Genomic DNA, 21,438 nt, shown 5'->3' with positions numbered 1-21,438 from the left:
AGTTGGGATTTTATTTGATTGATTTTATCTAAAGCAATAACTACTGAATGTTAAGGGGATACTATGCTCAACAGAGCTATGATTTTTTTCAGCCTGGCTACAGTGCTGAAAAAATGCCTGGGGTTGTTCTTATTTGCCTCTATTAATGATGAATAATGCGTGCTTCTAGCTTTACTGAGGGCTTTTTTATATTTTGTTAAACTGTCTTTCCAGGTTAGGTAAGATTCATCTAAATTAGTGGAACGCCACCTCCTTTCCAGCTTAGGTGATATCTGCTTAAAGGTACGATATGTAAACTTTACCATGGAGCTAGCTTCCTCTCATTCACTATGTTCTTTTTCACGTCAACAGTATGGAGTATTGTTCTGAGTGAAGCTGCAGTATTATCAAAAAGATAGTTTACTTGTGCTGGAGTGAAGTTAAGATGACTGCCCTCCTCTGTGTTGGTGCATGGCTCTGAAATAAAAGATGGTCAGTTTCTTAATTTTGTCAACAGCATTTTCAGATAATCTATAATCTATATGTAATAATACATCTACTGTAGTGAATCTTATTCTTAGGTGAAGCAAAGTTAAGTAAAGTAAATTCAATTGTTATTAAAAAATTATCAGATAAAAGAGGGTTTTGGGGAAAAACGATTAATTGATCAATTTAACATTGTATCTCAAAACAAGATCAAGGCTGTGATTAAACAGTGAGTGGGTTTGTTTACATTTTAAGTAAAGTCAATGGAGTCTAATAGTGAATTAATTATAGTACAGGACTGGTTCTTGACTTTTCCGGTTTGGATCCGTGAGGCTAAGAGTGAGATTCTCAAATGAATTCAAGCTATGTTTAGTTCTGGGGTTGATTATTAAGCTCTTTTGGAAGATTGCAGCTACTCCTCCACCCCGACCTGTGCTTCTAGGAACATGGTAATAATATGACTTGAGGTTGACTCATTCAGACGAACATATTCTTCCTGCTGCAGCCAGGTTTCAGTAAGACAAATAAATCTATTTTCAATTCAATTCAATTTTATTTGTATAGCGCTTTTTACAATTGACATTGTCACAAAGCAGCTTTACACAAGCAACTATGGAAGTTTACACAAACAGTGAATGTGTATGAATCAATAATCAGATTGTCCCTGATGAGCAAGCCAGGGGCGATGGTGGCAAGGAAAAACTCACTTTCACTTATCAAATCATTTAGAGAGAGATCCGGTTCTAGTGTTGGTTTTTTATATATATAATTTAGGTTCCCAGGCAGCAGACACTGTCTCTATGGGGTTTTGGCAGTTCTGGGGGGGTGACAGCTGTAAGGAAACTGCAAAGAGGCGTGTAAGACTGCGTCTCTGCGTCCTGGGCTCCACTCTGAGATGTCAGCGTTTAGGGTCGTCTAATAAGCTGGGCCATATTGTTCTGCAAAAAGAGGAAACCCATCATCAGCACTCCACAGAAGAAAACCAGCATGAACTAACATGTGGAGATAATGACACATTTTGTGCAGTAGCTATCTCTATTAGGTTTCAGTGATCACCCTGAAAAACATGTGACAAATCATAAACCTGGTTCATATTTACTCTCCTGGACACTCTCAAAGTACTGGACTGACTTTCATCAGTCAGATGACACAAGCAGATGACTGAATGTGGATGCTGACACATGAAAGATCTTCCTGTCTGATGTTTTAAGTTCTTCATCCTTCCTTGAGTTCCTCCGTTTGAGTGCTCTCACCATGTGGCATGTTTTCATATGGGTAAATGGGATCTGCTGCTGCAAGGACATGATCTGTTTTGGAGCTAGCCCTGGTCCACTACAACCTGCACATGAACTGCACTAAACCTGCATTCACAAACGTTCCCTGGAAGTGTTGCACTTTACACTGCAGCATATGCACTGCTGTGGCTTTGATGGTCTGCTGTACACTGTCATGTATCTCTATGTGTGTCCTGAACATGAGAAGAACTTGAAGCTCGTCTGCAGCTACTGGTTGACTGACATCCTGGTGTTCTCAAGAACATTCAAACAGCTGCTTAATCTCAGTAGTGATCAGTTTGAGGTTTCTGGGATTTGAAACTAGATGCACATTTATCATACAATCACATCAACAACCACACAACAGCAAGTGGATTCCACCATTTCCACACATCACAGTTCTCCGCAAACAAGTCTCCTGTCTGATGTCTCCCTCGTCCCACAGTGTCACCACTTTACTTTTCATCCTCTGTGACACAGCTTTCTTGTTGCACTACGTTGCTTCTTCCCGCAGAATTAGTTGCGGCTAAGACCCCAGACTTGTTTGTCAGCCTGTGATGTTACTAAAATCCTCTGCGGTAGCCTCTTCTTTTCTTGGTTGGCTGTGTTTCCTCTTGAACTCATTTCCCTCAGGGATGTTACTGGTTTCTTTCCAGCTGCTGTCATCTGACCCAGTAAGTCATGCCAACCCATCTGGCCCAACACATTTCAGTGTTTATATGCCTGACGCTGTTATCAGCAAAGCACAGTGTGTGTAATGTCCCATCCGCAAACGTCCCTTTGAGAGATGTTGAGAGCTGTTTGGGTTTTATGAAACATTTCATTTCAGGGAGTTCACCAAATAATGTTTACTGTATTCCTCCATTTACTAAATAGAGCAGTGTTCTTCTCTAAAATGCTGACATGATGTTGCTCTCCCACGAGTCACGTGACACATTACAGGAAATCAGCGAATATCCAACTGGGACATGAGCCCGATTTCAAGCATCATTGCAGACAGAGAAAGCTAACTCATAAAAACCTCTGTGAGCTTTTACAAAACGTTTAGAATTAGTTTTTATTTATTTTATTTTTTATTTATTTCATGCCTAATAATATGGTATATGGCAATCGAGTTACAAACTGACCTTTTGAGTGTACTGGGGAGTTTTAGATTTCGTGATGATGAGGGGCGACGGAGGGGTGAGCTTGTGGAGTCTATGAAATGTCAAAAGAGTAATTTCTTTTATGAATAATTCATGATCAAAAGTGTTGTTTTGCTACATATTGTCTAATTTATTACTACCACTACCTATTTACTAAACAAGCCACAAAGTAATAAAGAGCATTTACACCCAGCTTGAAGAGTTGGATTTATTTTAACTGTTGGCCCTCAGCAGACTAAGTAATGATGTCTGTAGTGTCTTGTTCAAAACAAAATGTGCTCTGCTTTGTGCATTTTCTATTTTATTCAATGGAACTAATTTATTGGATTTTATGACACCTATTAACTAAGACAAACTTTCCCCTCTTCTGGGAGCCTCCGAGTCACTGCATGCTCGAGTGTTGGAAAGCTAATCATTAAGGATAATAAAAAAGGAAGGTTATATCACCTACACACACTTAAATTCCAGCCACCTTTTCCACGGTGTTGGGGCCCAGACGAGCGACAGTGGCGACACAGGGAGCAGACATGGATCAACAGCGCAGCAGACCCACATGGAGCAGGCAGATAGAGTTCACTCTGGCTGGCATCGGCTGTGCTGTGGGTCTGGGCAATGTTTGGAGGTTCCCTTATCTTTGCTACAGGAGTGGAGGAGGTGAGAACCCAATCTGACACTTCATCCTTAAAAACAAAATGACTAAGTCCAACTAACTTCTGTACACATTGTATATAAATCTACACAGGTCTCAAATGTGGGTCCAAAGGTTAACAGCAATGTTTCCAGTGAGCAAGTCGTCAAACATTTTCTTCCACAGTAATACTGATTGTGTTGATTTGATCACGTTCTGCAAATCATCTTAGTACATGTGACCTAAGAATGTGTGAAGATAAGTCCAAGTTCTGCATGTTTAAAGAAACATTAGTTTACAATAACAAACCTTTAAATAATTAAATGTATTAATAATTAAACTTAAGGACTCAAAATATACACAAGGAAATGCACTGTAGGATTGGCTATGCAAGGTTGAACTGTTAGAGGATGCCATAAAACTAGCACGGTCGTAAACTTGTTTGCAAAATGTGTGTGACAGTTGACTCGCTGTTACTTCCCATCAGGTGCCTTTTTAGTACCCTACCTGTTCATGCTGGTGGTGTTGGGGATCCCTTTGCTTTACATGGAGCTGACTGTGGGTCAGTACACAAGGAGAGGTCCCGTGCATGCTCTGGCTAATGTCTGCCCGCTGTTAAAAGGTAAAAGGTAAAACTCTGTGGCATGAACACTGTCACTGAAAGGTGTTTAAATAAAAACGGACTTCACTCAGACATTATTTCTGTGTGTTGTCAGGAGTGGGCATAGCATCAGTGGCAATCTCCTTCATCATGTGCATCTACTACAATGTCGTCATCACCTGGGCTCTTTATTACCTCTTCAGCTCCTTCCAGGCGCCGCTACCCTGGCAGAACTGCAACAACACCTGGAACACACCTAACTGCACCAATCATGCCACCAACAGCAGCTACTCCTCCACAGCCAGCCAGGAGTTCTTCAAGTATGCTGGTTGTCAGAATGATAAATGGAGACTAGATAATGATTAGATTATAGCGAGATTAGAAGAGGCCGCGTGCTCACACAGCACAAACTCAGTGACTGTATCATCTGTGAACATAAATGATGTTAATAGACAGCAAAACATTGAACTAAAACCACATCTTATCAGTTTGTTAGTGATAAAGTAAATGAAAGAAGAGTGGGAAGGTCACCTTCTAACACTAATGTGAAGTGTTTTTGATTTAGTTTTGATTTGGATAAGAAAGTATTGACAATGGAAATACTGAAATTAGTTTTCTAACACGCAATTCTCAAGATTTTACATAAAAGAAGATGCTTGTGTAGACACTGGAAAACTTAATGATTTCAAATTGGTTTACTTATTAACATCTTTAACAGAAAGTAGTTGATTACCTTCAGTTAAATAACTTTAAATCACATGGAATGTTTGAACTATGGTGAATATCACAACTGCACAGTGAATAGCTTAGGAAATGATGTAGTTCTGGAAAGTAACTGTACAGGGCTACTATTGATGGATCTAAGAAATTGAGAGTTTAGGCTGAAGAGAATGAGAGAAGTTGACATTTTGAACTGTTGATCTTAATCTTATAGTGTTGTTTAAATCAGATGTCAGGGATCACAAAATAAAATCAAGACTATTGGCATCAAATTGCACAGTGAGCCAGAAGTGAAAACATCACAATAGTCTGTTGGCTTCATCCTTTGTGGATAACAAATGTCTCTTGTGAAATTTGAGCCCAACCGTCTTTTAGATGATGACTTGAAGTAGATATTGAGTGGGAAGTTGGGGACTTCTGAGAACAATGCAAATATAAACTAAATTCCATGGCAATCTAATCATGTGACATTTCACCTTGTTGAGCAACTAAAATAAAAGGGAGCATATTCAGGAAGATCAATTCTTGCAGGGGGCAAAGAGTATTTGGTTGATAAAAAATGGCCAATGCTCACATGTTGATCTGAGGATGACACCACAGAAACCAGAATGAACCAGAAACATTAAAAGGCCCGAAATTCAACCCTGTGGCACACCACGCGTGCAAATGCTGCTGTAGTTCTTTTAGGGAATTGAACAAATTCTACCTTTTCTCTGTTTTTCTTTTAATCTCTGAAGATATAAGATGCTGGAGCAGACTAGTGGCGTGGAGGACACAGGAGAGGTGCGTTGGGAGCTTTTCCTTATCCTCCTCCTGGCTTGGATCCTCATTTACCTTTGCATCTTCAAGGGTGTGAAGTCAACAGGCAAGGTGAGGGCAAACAGAAAGAATTTGAGACAGCGACAAGAAGAAACGCAGTGAATAGTAGCCCCTTGTTTTGTTTCTGTGTGTAGGTGGTTTACTTCACGGCCCTTTTCCCGTATGTTATCCTGATTGCACTGCTGATCAATAATACGCAGCTTCCTGGAGCATTAGAGGGAATAACCTTCTTCATCGTGCCAGAATGGGACAAGCTGCTGTCATTGGAGGTAAAATGAGACAAAGAACTGGAGATAAAAACTAGCTCCATCATGGTCACTGATTGGTAGGGGTGGTAATCACCAGTGCTCAATAGTTTTGAATATTTTGCAGGTGTGGGTGAATGCTGCAGCTCAGATCTTTAACTCCATCGGGATCGGGTTTGGCTCCCTCATGGCCATGTCCAGCTACAACTCCTTTAACAACAACGTGCTGAAGTAATGAGGCAGAAATCCTCTTCCACTAATTCCCCCTCCATCTCGGTATTAACAGCAATGATCTCTGAGCAGTAAGAAAGTGATATGATGAACTCCTCCTCTCCCCACAGGGACACCCTGATGATCTCCATCATCAACTCCTTCACCAGTATCCTGGCAGGCTTCGTCATTTTCTCTGCATTTGGATACATGTCTCATCTGCAGGGCATTCCTGTCAGTGATCTGGCTGTGGATGGTGAGAAAACCAAACCAGCGATGATGTTTCTAGACCTCCTTTGCATTTATAGTTAAGAGGTGTAACCAACAAGAAAAGAGAGCTGTCTATCCGTGAACCTCCAGTGAATGTGTTGACAGTCACTGTTGGAGAATTCTCCACATATTTCCATCACGTTTTTCAAAAACTCATTATATATATTTTTCCTGTGTGTTTGTTTGTGTGTACAGGTCCAGGGCTGGTTTATGTTGTCTACCCACAAGCATTTACCAACATGCCAGTGGCTCAGCTCTGGGCTGTGATGTTCTTCTTCATGCTGCTTTGCCTCGGATTAGACAGTGAGGTAGATAATGGGGAAACTGGGGAAACAACATTCCACCTCTAGAAATCTGTAGAAAAAACTCTTTGACTGCTCGATCTGAGTTTTCTTTTGTCTGACAGTTTGCAATGGTTGAAGTGATGGTGACTAGTCTCATGGATGAATTCCATCAACCCCTGATTAAATATTTCAAGAGGAAGGAGCTGTTCATTCTCACCATTTGTGGCGTAGCTTTCCTTTTAGGAATACCTTGTGTCATGCAGGTAGAGACCTCTCTAATTTACTAGATGGCTTGCAAGCAAATCATAACCAAACTACAAAATCATCAGTTGCATTTGCCTACAGAGTGTTTCTCTCTCTGCTCAGGTGGGAATCTATGTGTTCCAGCTCATGGATCATTACACTGCCATAGTGTCCATTATGTTTCTTGCCTTCTTTGAGGTTGTAGCCATCTGTTGGAGTTATGGTGAGAAAAACATCTTCAACTATGTTTTCTTTTCTTTAGTGGCAAGTTTATATAAGACAGCAGATGTTACACAGTAACATTCGGGTGAAAGTTTGTCTAAAGCAGCTGTCTGCATGCAGGTGTGAACCGACTATCAGACAACCTGGAGGAGATGACTGGAAAAAGAGCAAACATCTTCTTCAGGCTTTGTTGGTTAATAATTGCTCCAGTGCTGGTCACTGTAAGTCAACACACTTCTTTTTCTTCTTTTTTTTTTTACAGCAACATGAGCTTGATTTATGATTTACGTCACAGCTTCAGTTTCTTCCTGCTACAGGTTATCCTCATTTTCTCCATCATCCAGTTCAAACCAGCCCGCTATGAGAACTATGTGTTCCCTCCCTGGGCTCAGGGGGTCGGCTGGGTCATTGCCATGGCCTCCATTATCTGGATTCCTCTGGGTGCCATTCACACATTGTGGGTGCTGCCTGGCTCTTTAATGCAGGTAATGTGCATTTAGCATTTGCTTGTTTATTCGAGTGCACATGGTGTCATGTTCATACACTGTCAAATTCAGCTGTACGCTAATACTGTTGGTGAAACTTTCCAACAGAAACTCAAGCGGTCCCTCACACCCAGCGCACTGGATGAGATGTCAAAAATGCCATATTATGAGAGGGGAGGGAAAGATGGATATCCAGACATCGCTGTCATCAGCTCCAACATCCGTCTGACAGAAAAACCTATCCAGACAAACTTCTGATACCTCCGTGCTCAGCACAGTCCCCATTAATTGAATAGTTCTGGCAAACTACAGTTTAATCAGATACTGTTTGCAATTAGTTTTAAATTCTAAACAAAGATCTGGCAAGTGAAACACAAGCATACAAAAAAATATTTACATGATTTTGAAAAGCTGTTGCTGCATATCTGCCATGCAGATATCTTAAAGTGGACACTTTAGAGCCTGTGAATTTGTTCTTCTGCTGTACGCTTTATCTTGAATGTGATAAGAAGTTTTGGACAGATGCCTGTTTAGAGTCTGTATCATTGTGAATCTTCAATATTTGGCCAGCACTTCCTCTGTTGACGCGCTCGCACACACACTTGAAGACTTGATTTTGCTAAGGGTGCCATCTTTTGGCCACATTGTGCCTTTACGTGTGTTGAGAAATAAGGTACTGTACATATATATTTAGTTTATCTTTACAGTTAAGCTATTAAAACAATCACTATTGCTGTAAACTGCTGTCTTCAAAAACAAAGCACTGCGGACCAAAACATGGTGGCTGACTCATTTATTAGGTCAAATGCAACAGGGCATTGCTGATCAAGAAGAAAAATGCTGTTGGTTTACAGACGAGTACATGGATCATGCATTTCTTATCTCATGTGATATAACGTGTAATAACATGTTAAAGTCGAAGTCCATGGCTTGTGTCTTCTTTCATCAATGATGAACTGACTTCAAAAGTCTGGTGAACACAGTTCACCAGTTTTTATTTCTCATAAGAGATTTCCGTTGTCAGTGTTTTCTTCTAACTCCATACAAATCAATCGAGTACAGTACTGAGATCACACAGGCAAAAAGTTAAACTGTAGAAACCCATGTGATTAAGAGATGAGGGCATCTGTCTTTTGTTCTTTCCTTGTTTCATTATATGGGGTTAAAAACTAGAAAAATCCAAACAAGGGGTAACCAAATGTGTTTCTGAAAACAGTGCAGGCAGCCTGTTGACGGCTAATTAGTATAACATAAAGTGTATGGTTAGTGAGTATGAGACTACATCTACCTATGATCATGTTAAAATATTTATAAAAAAATTAAAACAAAAACATCACTTTTATAAACAGCAATTACTCTTTCCATTTAATTCAAATAGATATGTCATACCTACGACCTACAAAAAAAAAAAAAAAAAAAAAAACATGTGCAATCAATGGCATACTCTGTCTGAAGAGATGGTTGTGCAGATGACCACACAGCACAGCAGCAACTCTCTCCTTTGTTATTTGTTCCTACTGTATTTTGGAGTCAGCCCAGTTCTGAACTGTGCTCAATAATTCACAGAAATGGATTTTGCTGCATTCAGTAGTAATTTTGTAGTGGTTTACAAAGTCCTCAACCTTTATTTCCTCACACGGCCACCTTAATGCTCACTCAGCCTCCTTGCTGACATCCCTGCAGTTCTGCAACACAGTAGTTGATTTGTTTTAGCCACCCCACCCCACCCTTTGCCCAGCAGAGGTCGCTACGGAGACACCATGACTGCTCCTCCTGCAGCTTCCGGTTGCACTGCTATGACACCTGCTCTACTGGCCTCATCTGCACATCTCCAATCTGGTGACACAAGCAAGGGAGATCAATAAAGAAACCAACCGACATTCAACACACATATACCTGATGGTATAAAAGTAACAGAGAGGTACCTGGACATGAGGAGGCGCACTGAGGACAAATGTGACTGCACTGGCTATGTCTTCTGCTTTCAAACACTGAAAAGTAGAGAGAGGAGATTATTGATGAACACCGTGTTTGCTTTCACTTTGTAAAACCCATCCGTTGACCCTTGGTCAAATGTCAACTCTTACTTTTATACTCTCATACACTGCAGCTGCTTTCTCTGGATCACTGTTGTGAAGCCTGAAGGCAAACTCAGTCTCCACGAGTCCAGGAGAAATACACTGCAGGCGAGAGAAAAACACATTATCTCTTATTCTAAAGTAAAAGACGACCAGATACAGTAATGTTATGTACACTTATGTACACTATAAACACTTGGGTGACGACTAACTTACTGTTGCTTTGATGTGAGTGTTTGCTTGTCGAAGCTCCTGTCGTAGTCCCTCTGTCAGAGCAGTCACAGCGTATTTAGTGGCACAGTAGAAATGCGCTTCAGCACTTGGCACCACCCGGTGTCCCCCCATACTTTTAACAGGTAGAAGAAGAGATGGAGATGTATCAGATGTATCACTTTCGTGTTGTAGCTCATCCCTGATTCCAGTCCTAATTAAGGTAGTAAATCCCAACCCATCCACTCTCTGATTTACTAGTTACCAATATTAGTTCTTTGTACATGCCAGGGGTCCTGCTGGTTAATAATCACCCATAAACTGTCTGAGCTATTTATTTGTCCTCACCTGTTAATATTGATGATGTGCCCATCGTCAACATTCCTCTCCTTCATTGATTTGTATGCCTCACGGGTGCAGATAGACAAGGCTAACACATTCACCTTCAAGAAGGCAAAGACAGCAACTTTATCTAACCACACTGATATCAGTCAGTGTAAGCATCATGCAAAGTATCAGTTAGTTTGAAAATATAAGAAAAAAGGAATTCACACCATGAGAAAATCTAATTAGTGAGTTGGTATTATTTGTGGAACATAAGTGTGTTTTATTGGCTGATTTGCTGGGTCAGTTCAGCTCCCTGATGTCCACTGGGTCAGTGTGTTAGACCTTGTGGCCTCTAAACAACTCTCATAGTGATATTGATAGATGGCAAATTTGTTGGCAAGAATGACGGGAAGTGACCGAACAACGCCATACAGATTTACCATAGTACATACTGTACATATTAATGTGGGCTGCCATGACAACAGATGGATGAGCTTTATGAATGCAGGACTCTTGAGAAGGAGACTTTAGAGTAGGGGGTTCTCAGGTCAAGAGCTTTGTAAATGAGCGGCAACAAGAGAAATGGTACTGGCTTTTATTTGTGGGCCTCTGCTGTGCCACAGTCTTTCCTCAGAGCCAATGAAGAATAACTTAAGTGAGGGGAGAGAATCTATGGTTGTGTGTGTAGACTCGTGTATGTGCACATTTCTGCTCTATTTCAGTCACTAAATCATGGAAAAAAATAAAACTAAAAGAATTATTCAAACCATCCTACAACTCGTTTCTGCCTAGGCATAATGTGTGTCTGTAATGCACCCACATCGATCATGTTCCTCCAGCCCTCTGTCTTTCCACTTAGCAAGGGCTCACTGTGGGCCAGTCCAGCGTTGTTGATGCATACGTCTACGCCCTTGTACAGTGTCTTGATTGCTGAAAACATGGACAGGATCTCCTCCTCATTGGACAGGTCGCACTTGTACGGGATCAGGGTGCCGCTGTAGCCTGCACTCTGACATTCTGCTGCCAGCTTCTGAAAAGCACAGATCACACCCAATTTGACAACATTCAAAAGCGCTGAAGCATAATAAACACTGAAGTTACCATACAATTGCTCATAAATTGGTTATCAGGAACGAGACAACTGTTAGGCAAGAGCTAGAAATGATTAACCTGCAGAACCATAATTAAGACTCCTGCCCTACACCCTGCTGACCAAGACACTGAGACGGCTGTGACAACATGGAGCCATAAAATCCACAGCACATCAGTGAAAGGCCATTGGTAGCCTGGCAGCACCAGTGTAGCCAAAACCAGTTTTTCTGTTATTTCACTTTCTACCAAAATTCAAATGATTTTTGCATAAGCCTGGATGACAAGAAGCAATCTTAGCACTGCTCAGGATACAGCTGGGCTGAGCATGCAGCAGGCTGAGCAGGCTACACTCCAACCAGGTCAACAGGCTGTTCACCACTGTGGGTTTGATGCAAGCCGACACAGATCCCCTTGCCAGGCACAGCTGCAGCAGTCACCTGATGTCTCACTCTGGGTCTCCGTCAAACAGGAGGGGTGTGGATGATGAGGGCGGGGTGTCGGGACAGAGACGATGTATAGCAGTGTGTAACAAGCCACCCGGGCGCCTGAGCAGCCAGAAGGATTCAATTTTGAATGTCGGCCATGTAGACGCAGTGAAGAGCACGTGCCACCAGGAGCTGCATACTATGAGTATATATTTTGCTGTGTTAGTTGTAGTCAATGCATGAAGGTGAAGTTGCACCTAGTTCTAGCGCATGGAGCCTGATAGCATCTCTGTCTTGTTAGTGGTGATCTAAAATGGTGTGTCTGATGTACCCTCATAGCCCACTCAGATGAGCTCAAATATTCCTTCCTCGACACCACCTGCCATGTTCTGAATACATTCTGAGTGGATGAATCAACAATAAACTGGTCATTTAAGACTATTTGATACTATTTTTAATCATTTTGGCTCTGCATGCTACCACAAAGGATTTGCAATGAAATTATCAAGATGTGCTTACACTAAGTGCACAGTTCCAGCTAAGTGTTCAAGTGGTCAAAATATAAGATGAACCGTATAGGTACTAAATCCTTTTTATGTTTTCTGTTAAATGTCTGGCACCTAGACTAAGTACTACAGCATATCTGCTGATTATGGCAACTTAAGGAAACAGAGTGTACTTATAAAGTCCGCTCTTTATAATTAGGATAAAACTGAAGTTAGGGATTGTTTTGGCTTTTTCTAGCAAAATGTGTAATTGAGTGAATGCACCCTCTCTCACACTTGAGTGTTCAGATTTTCCTGCTCTGCCTCTAAGCTGTTTAACGCGGATTATCTAGAGAGAAAGCATTAACAGAATAAAGCTGTCAAAATAAAACACTGAAAACCCTTGTCTTAGCTGTAAAGACTAAAACTTGTTAATTTGCCCCTGTTGCACAGGTAGACCACTCTAACTCACTTTACCTTAAATGTGTAGCTGTGATCACTGCTCTGTTTAGCTACTCTAATGCCTTTAAAGTAAGGGATCTCCTCTACCTTTAGACCAAAGCTCTTTACTTCACACTCGCCTGAATACCTTGAGGGGACCTGGCTCTCAGGCAGGAAGGAGTAGGCAGACGGACTGGTGCAGAGGCTCTGCTTTATTCAGAAAGGAGGTTAACTTAAAGGTGGCCAGTACCAGCCCTCATATCGGTCACACCTACAGAAATGGCAGATAAGCAACCATTTGCCAAATGAGCAGTACACAATATTAATTCATCACAATCTAAACTGAAACAAATATCTCTAAGGGCTTCACAGCAACACCTTGACAGATAGGGGCTAAAAAAAATTAAGACCTGAGACCTGGCGAAACAAAGCTGAAGCCAAGTTGTACGGTGCAGCATGAGAATCCAGTTTGATACGTTGAAGATTGCACATGCATACAAAGCTTTGTAACTCAAATAAAAATCACTGTTTGCCATTACCCAGACAGTCCTGATAAGACCAAGCCTAAATGCCTTTTTATTCAAAGACAAATTATATTGCAGCAGGTGATAAAGCTTTTACGTATTAGAGTAATGGGTGTGCACACGCCCATACAGCACTCTCAGACATATGTGCACATAGCAACATCACATTCATTGCCCCCAAAGAGGGCTGTTATGTAAGGTCTAAAATGCAAGAGACATTGTTGTCTCACACCATGTTCATCTATCATTCACCCATTCTCCTCCAGGAACTGCTAAAAATGGGCAAAGTGCTTGCAGAAGAGATAAAAATAAAGCAATGAAGGCAAATAAGCTTTCAGTGGTGAGTCAGATCAATAGCACAAGGCAGCAGTCATGAGCAGAGAGAGCTGAGAAATTAGATTTGTCTCAGGTTGACTCAGGCGGTCTACCAGACAAAAAAAAAAAAAAAAAAGATTGTGTTATAGGATGCTGTACCTTCTTGTGTTCTCTGTAAAGACTGATAGGTGATTCAAAAGCTGTAATACAGCCATAAGTAAACCCCTCCCCTCTCCTGTCTTTTGTCTTAAGTACCTGTGACACACAAAACAATTTTGCCTGTCATAATGCGTTTTCATCCTCATTACTGAGAGGTCCGCCGATCAGAGAAAGTGTACAGAAGGGGGGAGAACGAGGGGGAAGAAGAGAGGGAGGGTTGGCAGCCAAAAAGTGAAACAATAGGAGGGAGAGAGAAAACAAAACATAAAGCGTACTTCATAAAGCTGATCAGATTTCACCATATACTCTATATAATTACTGACACATGACTAATTCAGTGCAATTATCTTCACCAGTGAAATGTAAGCAACACTATAGCCCTAAAAAAACCATAAACCATGAAAACCCAACTGGGCCACCGACAAAAAAGTAACTTAACTGAATTTGAATCTTCAATCTTCTTCATTAAATAACTAAAAAGTCATTGAGGACACTTTATTGTGCCATAGCCTGGCACTGCCACTTATTATTCAGCTCAACTACTGTTGTGTGACATAAAAGCAAACTTTCAAGTTTAGCCTGAGCATGATCACAACAAGTGTGGGGTGAAAGGTGAGAGCAGGCTGCGTAATAGGATTGCTGCAGGGTTGAAGGGACGGTTGTCTGATTACTTCTTCTTCTTCCTTACACACTGACCCTCCAGAGGGTCTAAAGGTTGAACAGGGTGGTTTTACAGCATTTCTTGCAGTCTAATCAAAGCAGGCAGATAAGGGAAATAACTGTAGTCTTTGTTAGTAACTGTGCCCGTTGACAGACATTTGTGTTGAATAACCGTGGGGCCACGTAGGACGCCTAGAAACCTAAGCAATAATAACTTTAAACTAATGTATACTATAAACTCATGCTGAGTGAGGGCAACACTGAAAAACAATACGCGTGTGGATATTGGTTAGTATGAGTAACCTGAATGACACAGCAAACAGGCCAGTGGAACCAGTGTGGCTGGATTTTATATTCTCAAACAATACTTAATCACTACATTGGCTACAGAGTGCAGCCTTTACCTATTTGGTCACATGTAAATCAGATGATAACAAAACAATGTTTGTAGTTACAACATGCTGAGAGGTGAAGCTTCCTTTAGTGAACTAGCCTGAATCACGTGCCTCCACTACCTCATGCGTTATTTCTGCGCTTGACGCTGGCCATCAGAACAACAACGTTACTCTCAGCACAGGCCTGAGGGTGGCTCTGATGCCAGCTTGGAGCCACATCATTATGCATGCTGAGTACATGACAAACAACTTGGGTCCAGAGCAGGCAACGTAGGGGAGTCTCATGGAAACAGTGTTGATCAGACGCGTATCAAATAGAAAACCTTTCAAACTGGGCCAGACTGAGCTGAGCTCTATTCAGTATGTGAGTTTAGAGTAGCCATAGAGTGTTTCCAGTATCAAACAAACACCCAGCAACGAATCCAATTTGGCTGCCACTGAAGAGAAAATGTGCATTATTTCTCGTCAGTCGCTCACCAGTTTTGTAAATACTGAACCTGGTGAACTTAAGTTGTGTTGTTGCATAAGATTATTTAATCATAAATCACTTTTTTGTTATTCTGCAACTAAATTACATTTAAATGCAGCCCTGGTGCTCCATTAGCATTTAGTATTAACTGTACATGATGTCTTCTTCCATTCCATATCATCCCTCCTCGCAGACTCATAATGTACATTATACACACAGAGAAGAGCTTTCCAGTAAGTCCTTAACAGCACAAAACAGCTAGGGCCCTACCTATTATGGCAGGAGGCCCGAGGAGGGAATGTCAGTGCTAATAAACCTTACACCTAGAACGCTGATGAGCACCGAGAGGACAGCACAGTGGTGGTGCAGTCTAGGGGTGGCTCATGGGGATCACTGAGCTGTCTGGACAAATCAGACAGTTAAATGTGTGGGAGCAGCAGATCAAGCAGAAGTAATTAAAAATACACCTGATATAAAAGCTTTAAGTAATTTAGTTCTGTTTTTTCCAATTACTGCCAGTAATAATGGTTGCATTACAGTTTTCATGAAGTAATGAAGAAGAGGTACAGTGTCTTACTAACATTCAGATCCTTTCCCTTTTTATTTTATTCCGCATTTAATTTTGAGTAACTTTTTTGAGTGAAGTTAATGAATAACAGATTTTTAATTTTCTTATCAGCTTTAACTACCTTTATTTCAAAAGGCTGTGTCCACATTGCTGTACGTCACTGATATCCTCAAAACAGTCTGGGGTGATGTTTTGGGAGGATTACATGTTTTTTGTTGTGTTGTTATGAATTCTGCTTCTCGTGCAGGCATGAAAAAAAATATTTAATTATTAGTTAGTTAGTAATTGTCAGCTCAGAGCTCTAGTGGAAAATGTGCAGACAGTGGAAAAGCTTTCTGCATGGCTGAAGACAAAAGCTTCACAGCCGAAGAAGCTGTGAAGTAACTTGATGAGCTTAGGAGGAAACTGACACAGGAAATGAAGTAGCAACTGTGCAGGTGATGACGGCAGTGCTGTGATTTCTCTTGCAGCTGATGACAACTGACGCAGCACAAAGCACAATCTTTATATACAGCGACTGACCTATTCATAGATACTGGATTTAAGTCCGTAGGTTAAATGGGGTTCTGCAAGGATTTGAGAAACGCTTCAACAACTGTAACTTTCCACAACAAACATATGGCTAAAACAAGACATTAAGTACAACGGACTAAAAGACAGAGGGTGTGATACAGAGTAGAACTGTCTGACCAGACCCACTTCCAATCTTACAGGAAGAGCTTCAGTGTAGACAGAGACATTGATGTCACCTCTGCTTTTGAAGCATGTCTAAGAACTTTTCAGATCATTCAGAGCAGGCATCTAAGCTAGTCAGCCAAGGTCTGAATTTAACCTTCTGGCTCACCTGCCAAGGAATTCAAGTTTTAAGTTATGAGGTACTTACTCAAATAAAAGATGCTGAGGCTAGTTAAAAAAGGTGTGTAGTCTTCTGCTTTTTGCTGAGTTGCAGCAAGTTGACAGCCTGATACAAGTCCACTGGAATAAAGTGTATTTTTCAGCACTGACAGAGTTTAAACAGATAAAATCACAAGCTGAATATAACCAAGAGATCAAATGTCACTATCTAAAAAAAGCCAGTCAGCCACAGTGATTCAGTACAATATTAAAATGAACTGTATTCTCTGTATGCCTCTCCCTGACAGTTTTACCTTTAATGCTGAGCACAATAATTTGACATGGATGATCTTCTTTGGGCATATTTTATCTACAATCTCCTCCCAATCTCTTGCTAACCCAGGCTCTCTATATGCCAAGCACAAATCTGTTTATCACTAAAACCACAAAAATTATGTTTGCTAAATTTATCTGATCTAAAATTGACACAGCCAAAGCTTTGAATTTTGACGGACGCCTCTATTGTGGGTAGCCTCAAAGCACCCAGGACCTGTCCGTTTCATTTCATCACTTTTAAATAGGCTTACAATACAAACAGTGATTACGTAGAAGATAAAATTTGTTCTGCATTTAGTTGTGCTTAAAACAAATAAGACTATTTGCATATTCTATTATACAGTAGATATCTGGACAATTATTTTTACCAGGAAAGTTGCAAAGTGTATACTAATGTCTGTGGGGCAAAAACTTAAAACAGTAACTGAAGAGGGTTATCCACAAAATATAAAACATGATGTTTGACTTTCTTTGTCTAGTTACTTATGGACTCCTAATCTTTGGGTCCCATCTGTTAAATTTGTTTTATCTCCCACTCATTATTTACCAGTGAAGAGTTAACAACTGCATTTGGTTCCTGATAAAAAGCCACTCACATTAATTTGTTTAAAGCGTCTTGGCTTACACACACAGCAACACAAACTATATTTGTAGGTGCATAGGTGACCACAGAATTTGATAATGCGACACACCCCGTCTCAATCTTTGCCTCTCTGCCCTCTGAGCAACAGCAACCTTGTCTACAGCAACCATGACCTGCAGGTCATTCAAAAAACATAGAAATGCAACTAATGGTTCTCCTACATTTACAGGTTTTGATGGCGTCACTGCTCACCACTTGAGTCAGATGTTGCAGTGATCAGTCATTAGGAGAATTTGCATAAATACGGATCTTAATAATACACATTTAATTGTACACATTTGGACGGGACTGTCCTGGACTCAGAGGCCACTTTTAAGCCTTTGGTAGCCTCAAACAATACACTATGTGAAAAGATTTTTTTTTCATTACCGCTAAATAAAACCTTCTTCCTCTGCTTTTGGGGGGTTTCACGAGTTAATGGGAAAGTGTGTTGGTGCCACTTGGATGCAGCCCTGTCGTCTTCATTCCTGCATAGAGCCCATGGTGACCACACGTCTCCCTGCAACTCGCCGCTCTCCCACTGCCTACTACATAGTCTCATTGACAACAAAACAATACTGCTGCCACAACTCCTCACTCTGCTGCCTCCATGTTTTCTTTACACAGAAAAACAACATTTGCATGCATTTTCCCCATTCACTAACATTAATTGAAGTCTTCTATGAGAGAATAAGAATATTACCCTTAAAGAAAAATGACAATAAAAACTTTTCCCCCAAGTAAAGGAAGAAACACCAAAAGCGAAGTCAAGAACAATTGCTCAGTGATGGACACTTGCATCCCCCACTAACAGCATGCCAGGTTTGGCACAACTACAGCAAGAACCCAGTTTACACAGCAGAGAGAGTACAATACTGGCTTTGTCCCTCAACTCACACAGACATCTCTCTGAAGTCTTGTACAAGTGGTGAAATCTGTCACGGTGGAAGAGGTCGAAACCTGTTGCTCTATTCGATCTGCTCACTATCTGTGGTTTGATCGAGTATTTAGTGAGATGATTCCGTGTATTGTAACCCATGACAAAGAATAGTTAATGCACTGTGACTCTGGCTGTAATGTGATCAGCTCTTTACTGCTGGCTGACGTTTGTATTATGTAAAATTACTATACAGATTTTAAATGCGGTGACCTTGTTTAGTCTTGCACAAGTCACTGACAGGGGCAGAAACAAACCGTTGCAGTTAACTATTGACAGGAGGGACCATGTGACCAGAGCATGAATGAAGGGAGGTTATCTATTGTGCAATTCACACCCACTGTATGCTCATACAGGCAAGGGTGTGTTTGTGTCGTCAAGGTGGGGACTTCAGTCAAAAACAAGCCCTCACTTAAATATAGATTAAACTTTTTTTTCAATCAATAAAGAGAAAAGAAAAACTTTGCTTGCTACACTTTATGCTTGTTACTCATTGTCAACTAAAGACCTTTTGGTAGAACAAAACATGACATCTGAAGGCATATCTTGAGCTGTAGGAACTAAACTAAAACTCTTCTGTAAATAGCTTAACACTGGAATATCACCTGTCATTAAATTTGATGCTACACAGAATCACATGAATGACTCCTTGCCTGGAAGGCAGCTGCACTTAGCTGTGACTAGCTATCATTCACTTATTTTACATATTTGTTGAAGAAACTATTCTATTGATTAAATTATCTCAAATGCACCATTAACTAGAAGCATGAGACTTGAGCTATTTAATGAATAATAGCTAACTTTACTAGTGGCAGACTAAATACTGGAGAAAAAATAAATTATTAATATGGCTGCTACCATAAAACGTTACAGTGGAGGGTGTATTATTCACAGTATTCACAATATCATCTACTTAAATATTCAAACTACTAAGCACAACACTTAGATATTTAAATATGACAGTGTTGTTACCAACCAGAGGCATACCACACTGCACTCCTCTGCTTTAAGAAAACACATTAGCACAGTATCCTTTGTGCAGCCCAGTGCTAGAGGCTAGAACAAGTGTGGAGACAAGACAGTAAAGCTTAATTATTGGCTGACATGATAAGAGGATACAATGTCTTATGACTTATGCTTGGACAACAGTTAGTCATCAGGACTTAATACTGCTGTACAAGGAATAGGTGATAAAAACAATAAAGTATAACAGTACAACAATTTGAAAATTGGTGTTTTCAAATAGCATAATTTGTTGTAAAGTAATAAAATTGAATGATAAGACTAAAAAATGTGATTTCTTATTTAGGTGTAGACATTTTTATAATAATATTTTTGTTTTGAAATCACAGCTTTATTCATTTTTTACTTGCTTCCAATGGTTCTAGTTTGGGGAGTACATGTATAAGCATGTACATGCACATGCCTCTGGTTGCTCATACTATAGAAGTTAAATTTACCGCTTGACCAAACTGATCACTCCTCCAGATTGTACAATCTGAAGAATTGTTCAAACACAAGAATAAAGACATCTTAATACAAGGAAGAGAAACTGATGTTTGATACCATTCAAACACATTTACTATGCAAACTAGAAACATAAGATTCGAGACTAAATTTGGGTAAGTCTCCCTTTAAGCCTTTTGGTAAAGACATAGTGGAGAGACTGAAACCTGCAATAAGGAAAGTTATTCTTATACACTGTAGACAATACTTTGTTTACAGTGTCCCATAAGGCTGAGGGATCCATGACAATCCTGAAAGACTCAAGGGGATCCACTGATTTGGAAACTCCAGTAATTTGACTCTACCTGTACAGGTAGTGGACGTACCTGGGGGTTGATAGGGTGACATACTGTACTACTTACTGGCCCACACAGTGGTCAGTTGTTGGCAGGCATCTTCCTTGTCATTAGGCACACACACTGTAAACGCTGTAAATGTTAGTATGCTGTTGCTGACCCTGACCTGCGACCTCACGTGAGAAGATCAACCAAAAGAAAGAGATTCTTCCATAAGGATTAATAATAGAGATTATCACAGATTAGAGGTTTGGTGGGATTTGCAGAGTGCTGCTGTAGGAGCATCTTTATTTGGTACTGTGTTACATCAACTACTTTTTCCAATGTGGAGCAGAATTACAATGTACAACAATATTTCTGCAATGTCTAAATGGGAAATTAGTACAATCGCCTGTGGTAATTCAACTGTGGTTAAAAGAAGGTTTTACAGTGTCTCAGTAACATGTATTATTCATTAAAAACACAGTATTAGGACAGATTTATGTCTGAAATTAAATTGGTTACGTCACATAACACCATGCCCAACTTATCTATTCCTACAAACAAAGATAAAACGTTTAGGTTATCTGTATTTTACAAATCATGCCTCTGTCCAGCGTTGAGGCTAAAGGTTTCTAACGTTAGCTGAAGTTGGAAAGCTAACGTTAGCTAGCGGTTAACATGAACTAGTTAGCTAGTTTGTTGACCTCACAGAGCTAGCTTCTCCTAACTGCCGGACAGTCAATCGTTTCGCTGCTCTTAATGATTTAAAATTAAATTGCCCACCTCTATTTTGTCGACATTCCTGGCACAGCCGACAACCCTCATGCCTTGCTGGACCAGTGCCCGGGCTACAGCCGCTCCAATCCCCACCGAGGCTCCGGTTACCAGGGCCACTCTGCCTTTCCACCGCTCCATCTCCACGTAACGTTACTGTCTACACCGGTCACGGTTCAACCAAACAACAGCCCCCGAGCCGTATCTCTGTCTGCTCAGTTGAATCTGCCACAGTTGCCGCTGTCAGGATTGTGTGCGGTCCGATCAAATGGAGGGAGGCGGCGGCTACAGCTCCTCGTCTCAGCCTGTGCAGCATCCAGCAGAGCGGCAGTCAGTGTGCGTAAGCTCGGATCCATGCGCTGCTCTGGAGGTAACGTGAAGAGCTCCACTGT

The 21,438-nt window shown here is 40.8% G+C and overlaps 2 protein-coding genes across 3 annotated transcripts in view; one reads left to right on the top strand and one right to left on the bottom strand.

Annotated features, from left to right (window-relative positions):
• Positions 1-8,632, top strand: part of si:ch211-283g2.1 (sodium- and chloride-dependent GABA transporter ine) — a 10,814-nt gene extending 2,182 nt beyond the window's left edge. Inside the window, exons 1-14 of one of the 2 annotated variants that reach the window (XM_026372716.1) lie at positions 964-980; positions 3,353-3,538; positions 4,000-4,134; positions 4,229-4,433; positions 5,571-5,703; positions 5,787-5,921; positions 6,025-6,128; positions 6,239-6,363; positions 6,573-6,685; positions 6,784-6,924; positions 7,028-7,127; positions 7,247-7,347; positions 7,444-7,611; positions 7,720-8,632. In XM_026372716.1, coding sequence (XP_026228501.1) covers positions 3,412-3,538; positions 4,000-4,134; positions 4,229-4,433; positions 5,571-5,703; positions 5,787-5,921; positions 6,025-6,128; positions 6,239-6,363; positions 6,573-6,685; positions 6,784-6,924; positions 7,028-7,127; positions 7,247-7,347; positions 7,444-7,611; positions 7,720-7,869 — 1,737 coding nt within the window. In that variant the 5' untranslated portion in view covers positions 964-980; positions 3,353-3,411 and the 3' untranslated portion in view covers positions 7,870-8,632. Of the gene's footprint in view, positions 1-963; positions 981-3,352; positions 3,539-3,999; positions 4,135-4,228; positions 4,434-5,570; positions 5,704-5,786; positions 5,922-6,024; positions 6,129-6,238; positions 6,364-6,572; positions 6,686-6,783; positions 6,925-7,027; positions 7,128-7,246; positions 7,348-7,443; positions 7,612-7,719 lie in introns of those variants that run through there. The other variant, XM_026372715.1, reaches the window with a different exon arrangement.
• On the bottom strand, positions 8,390-21,438 carry dhrs11a (dehydrogenase/reductase (SDR family) member 11a). The gene is made up of 7 exons (XM_026372719.1): positions 21,056-21,438; positions 11,047-11,256; positions 10,248-10,342; positions 9,906-10,035; positions 9,699-9,791; positions 9,537-9,602; positions 8,390-9,447 (listed from the first exon to the last, which is right to left on the bottom strand). The coding sequence occupies exons 1-7, from the start codon at positions 21,185-21,187 to the stop codon at positions 9,406-9,408; spliced, it is 768 nt and encodes a 255-aa protein (XP_026228504.1). The 5' UTR covers positions 21,188-21,438; the 3' UTR covers positions 8,390-9,405.

Source organism: Anabas testudineus, chromosome 14, assembly GCF_900324465.2.
Source record: "Anabas testudineus chromosome 14, fAnaTes1.2, whole genome shotgun sequence".
NCBI lineage: Eukaryota > Metazoa > Chordata > Actinopteri > Anabantiformes > Anabantidae > Anabas > Anabas testudineus.
Note: the sequence above shows the minus strand (reverse complement) of the source record. Positions and strands in the feature narration are given on the sequence as shown.

Excerpts from the sequence above, each read along its gene's own strand:
- dhrs11a (XM_026372719.1), bottom strand. The coding sequence starts at position 21,187 with ATGGAGCGGTGGAAAGGCAGAGTGGCCCTGGTAACCGGAGCCTCGGTG. Across the intron at positions 10,343-11,046 it reads GCTGGAGGAACATGATCGAT|GTGAATGTGTTAGCCTTGTC; the intron begins GTGGGTGCATTA and ends GCCTTCTTGAAG. Across the intron at positions 9,448-9,536 it reads GTGCGCCTCCTCATGTCCAG|ATTGGAGATGTGCAGATGAG; the intron begins GTACCTCTCTGT and ends TTGTGTCACCAG.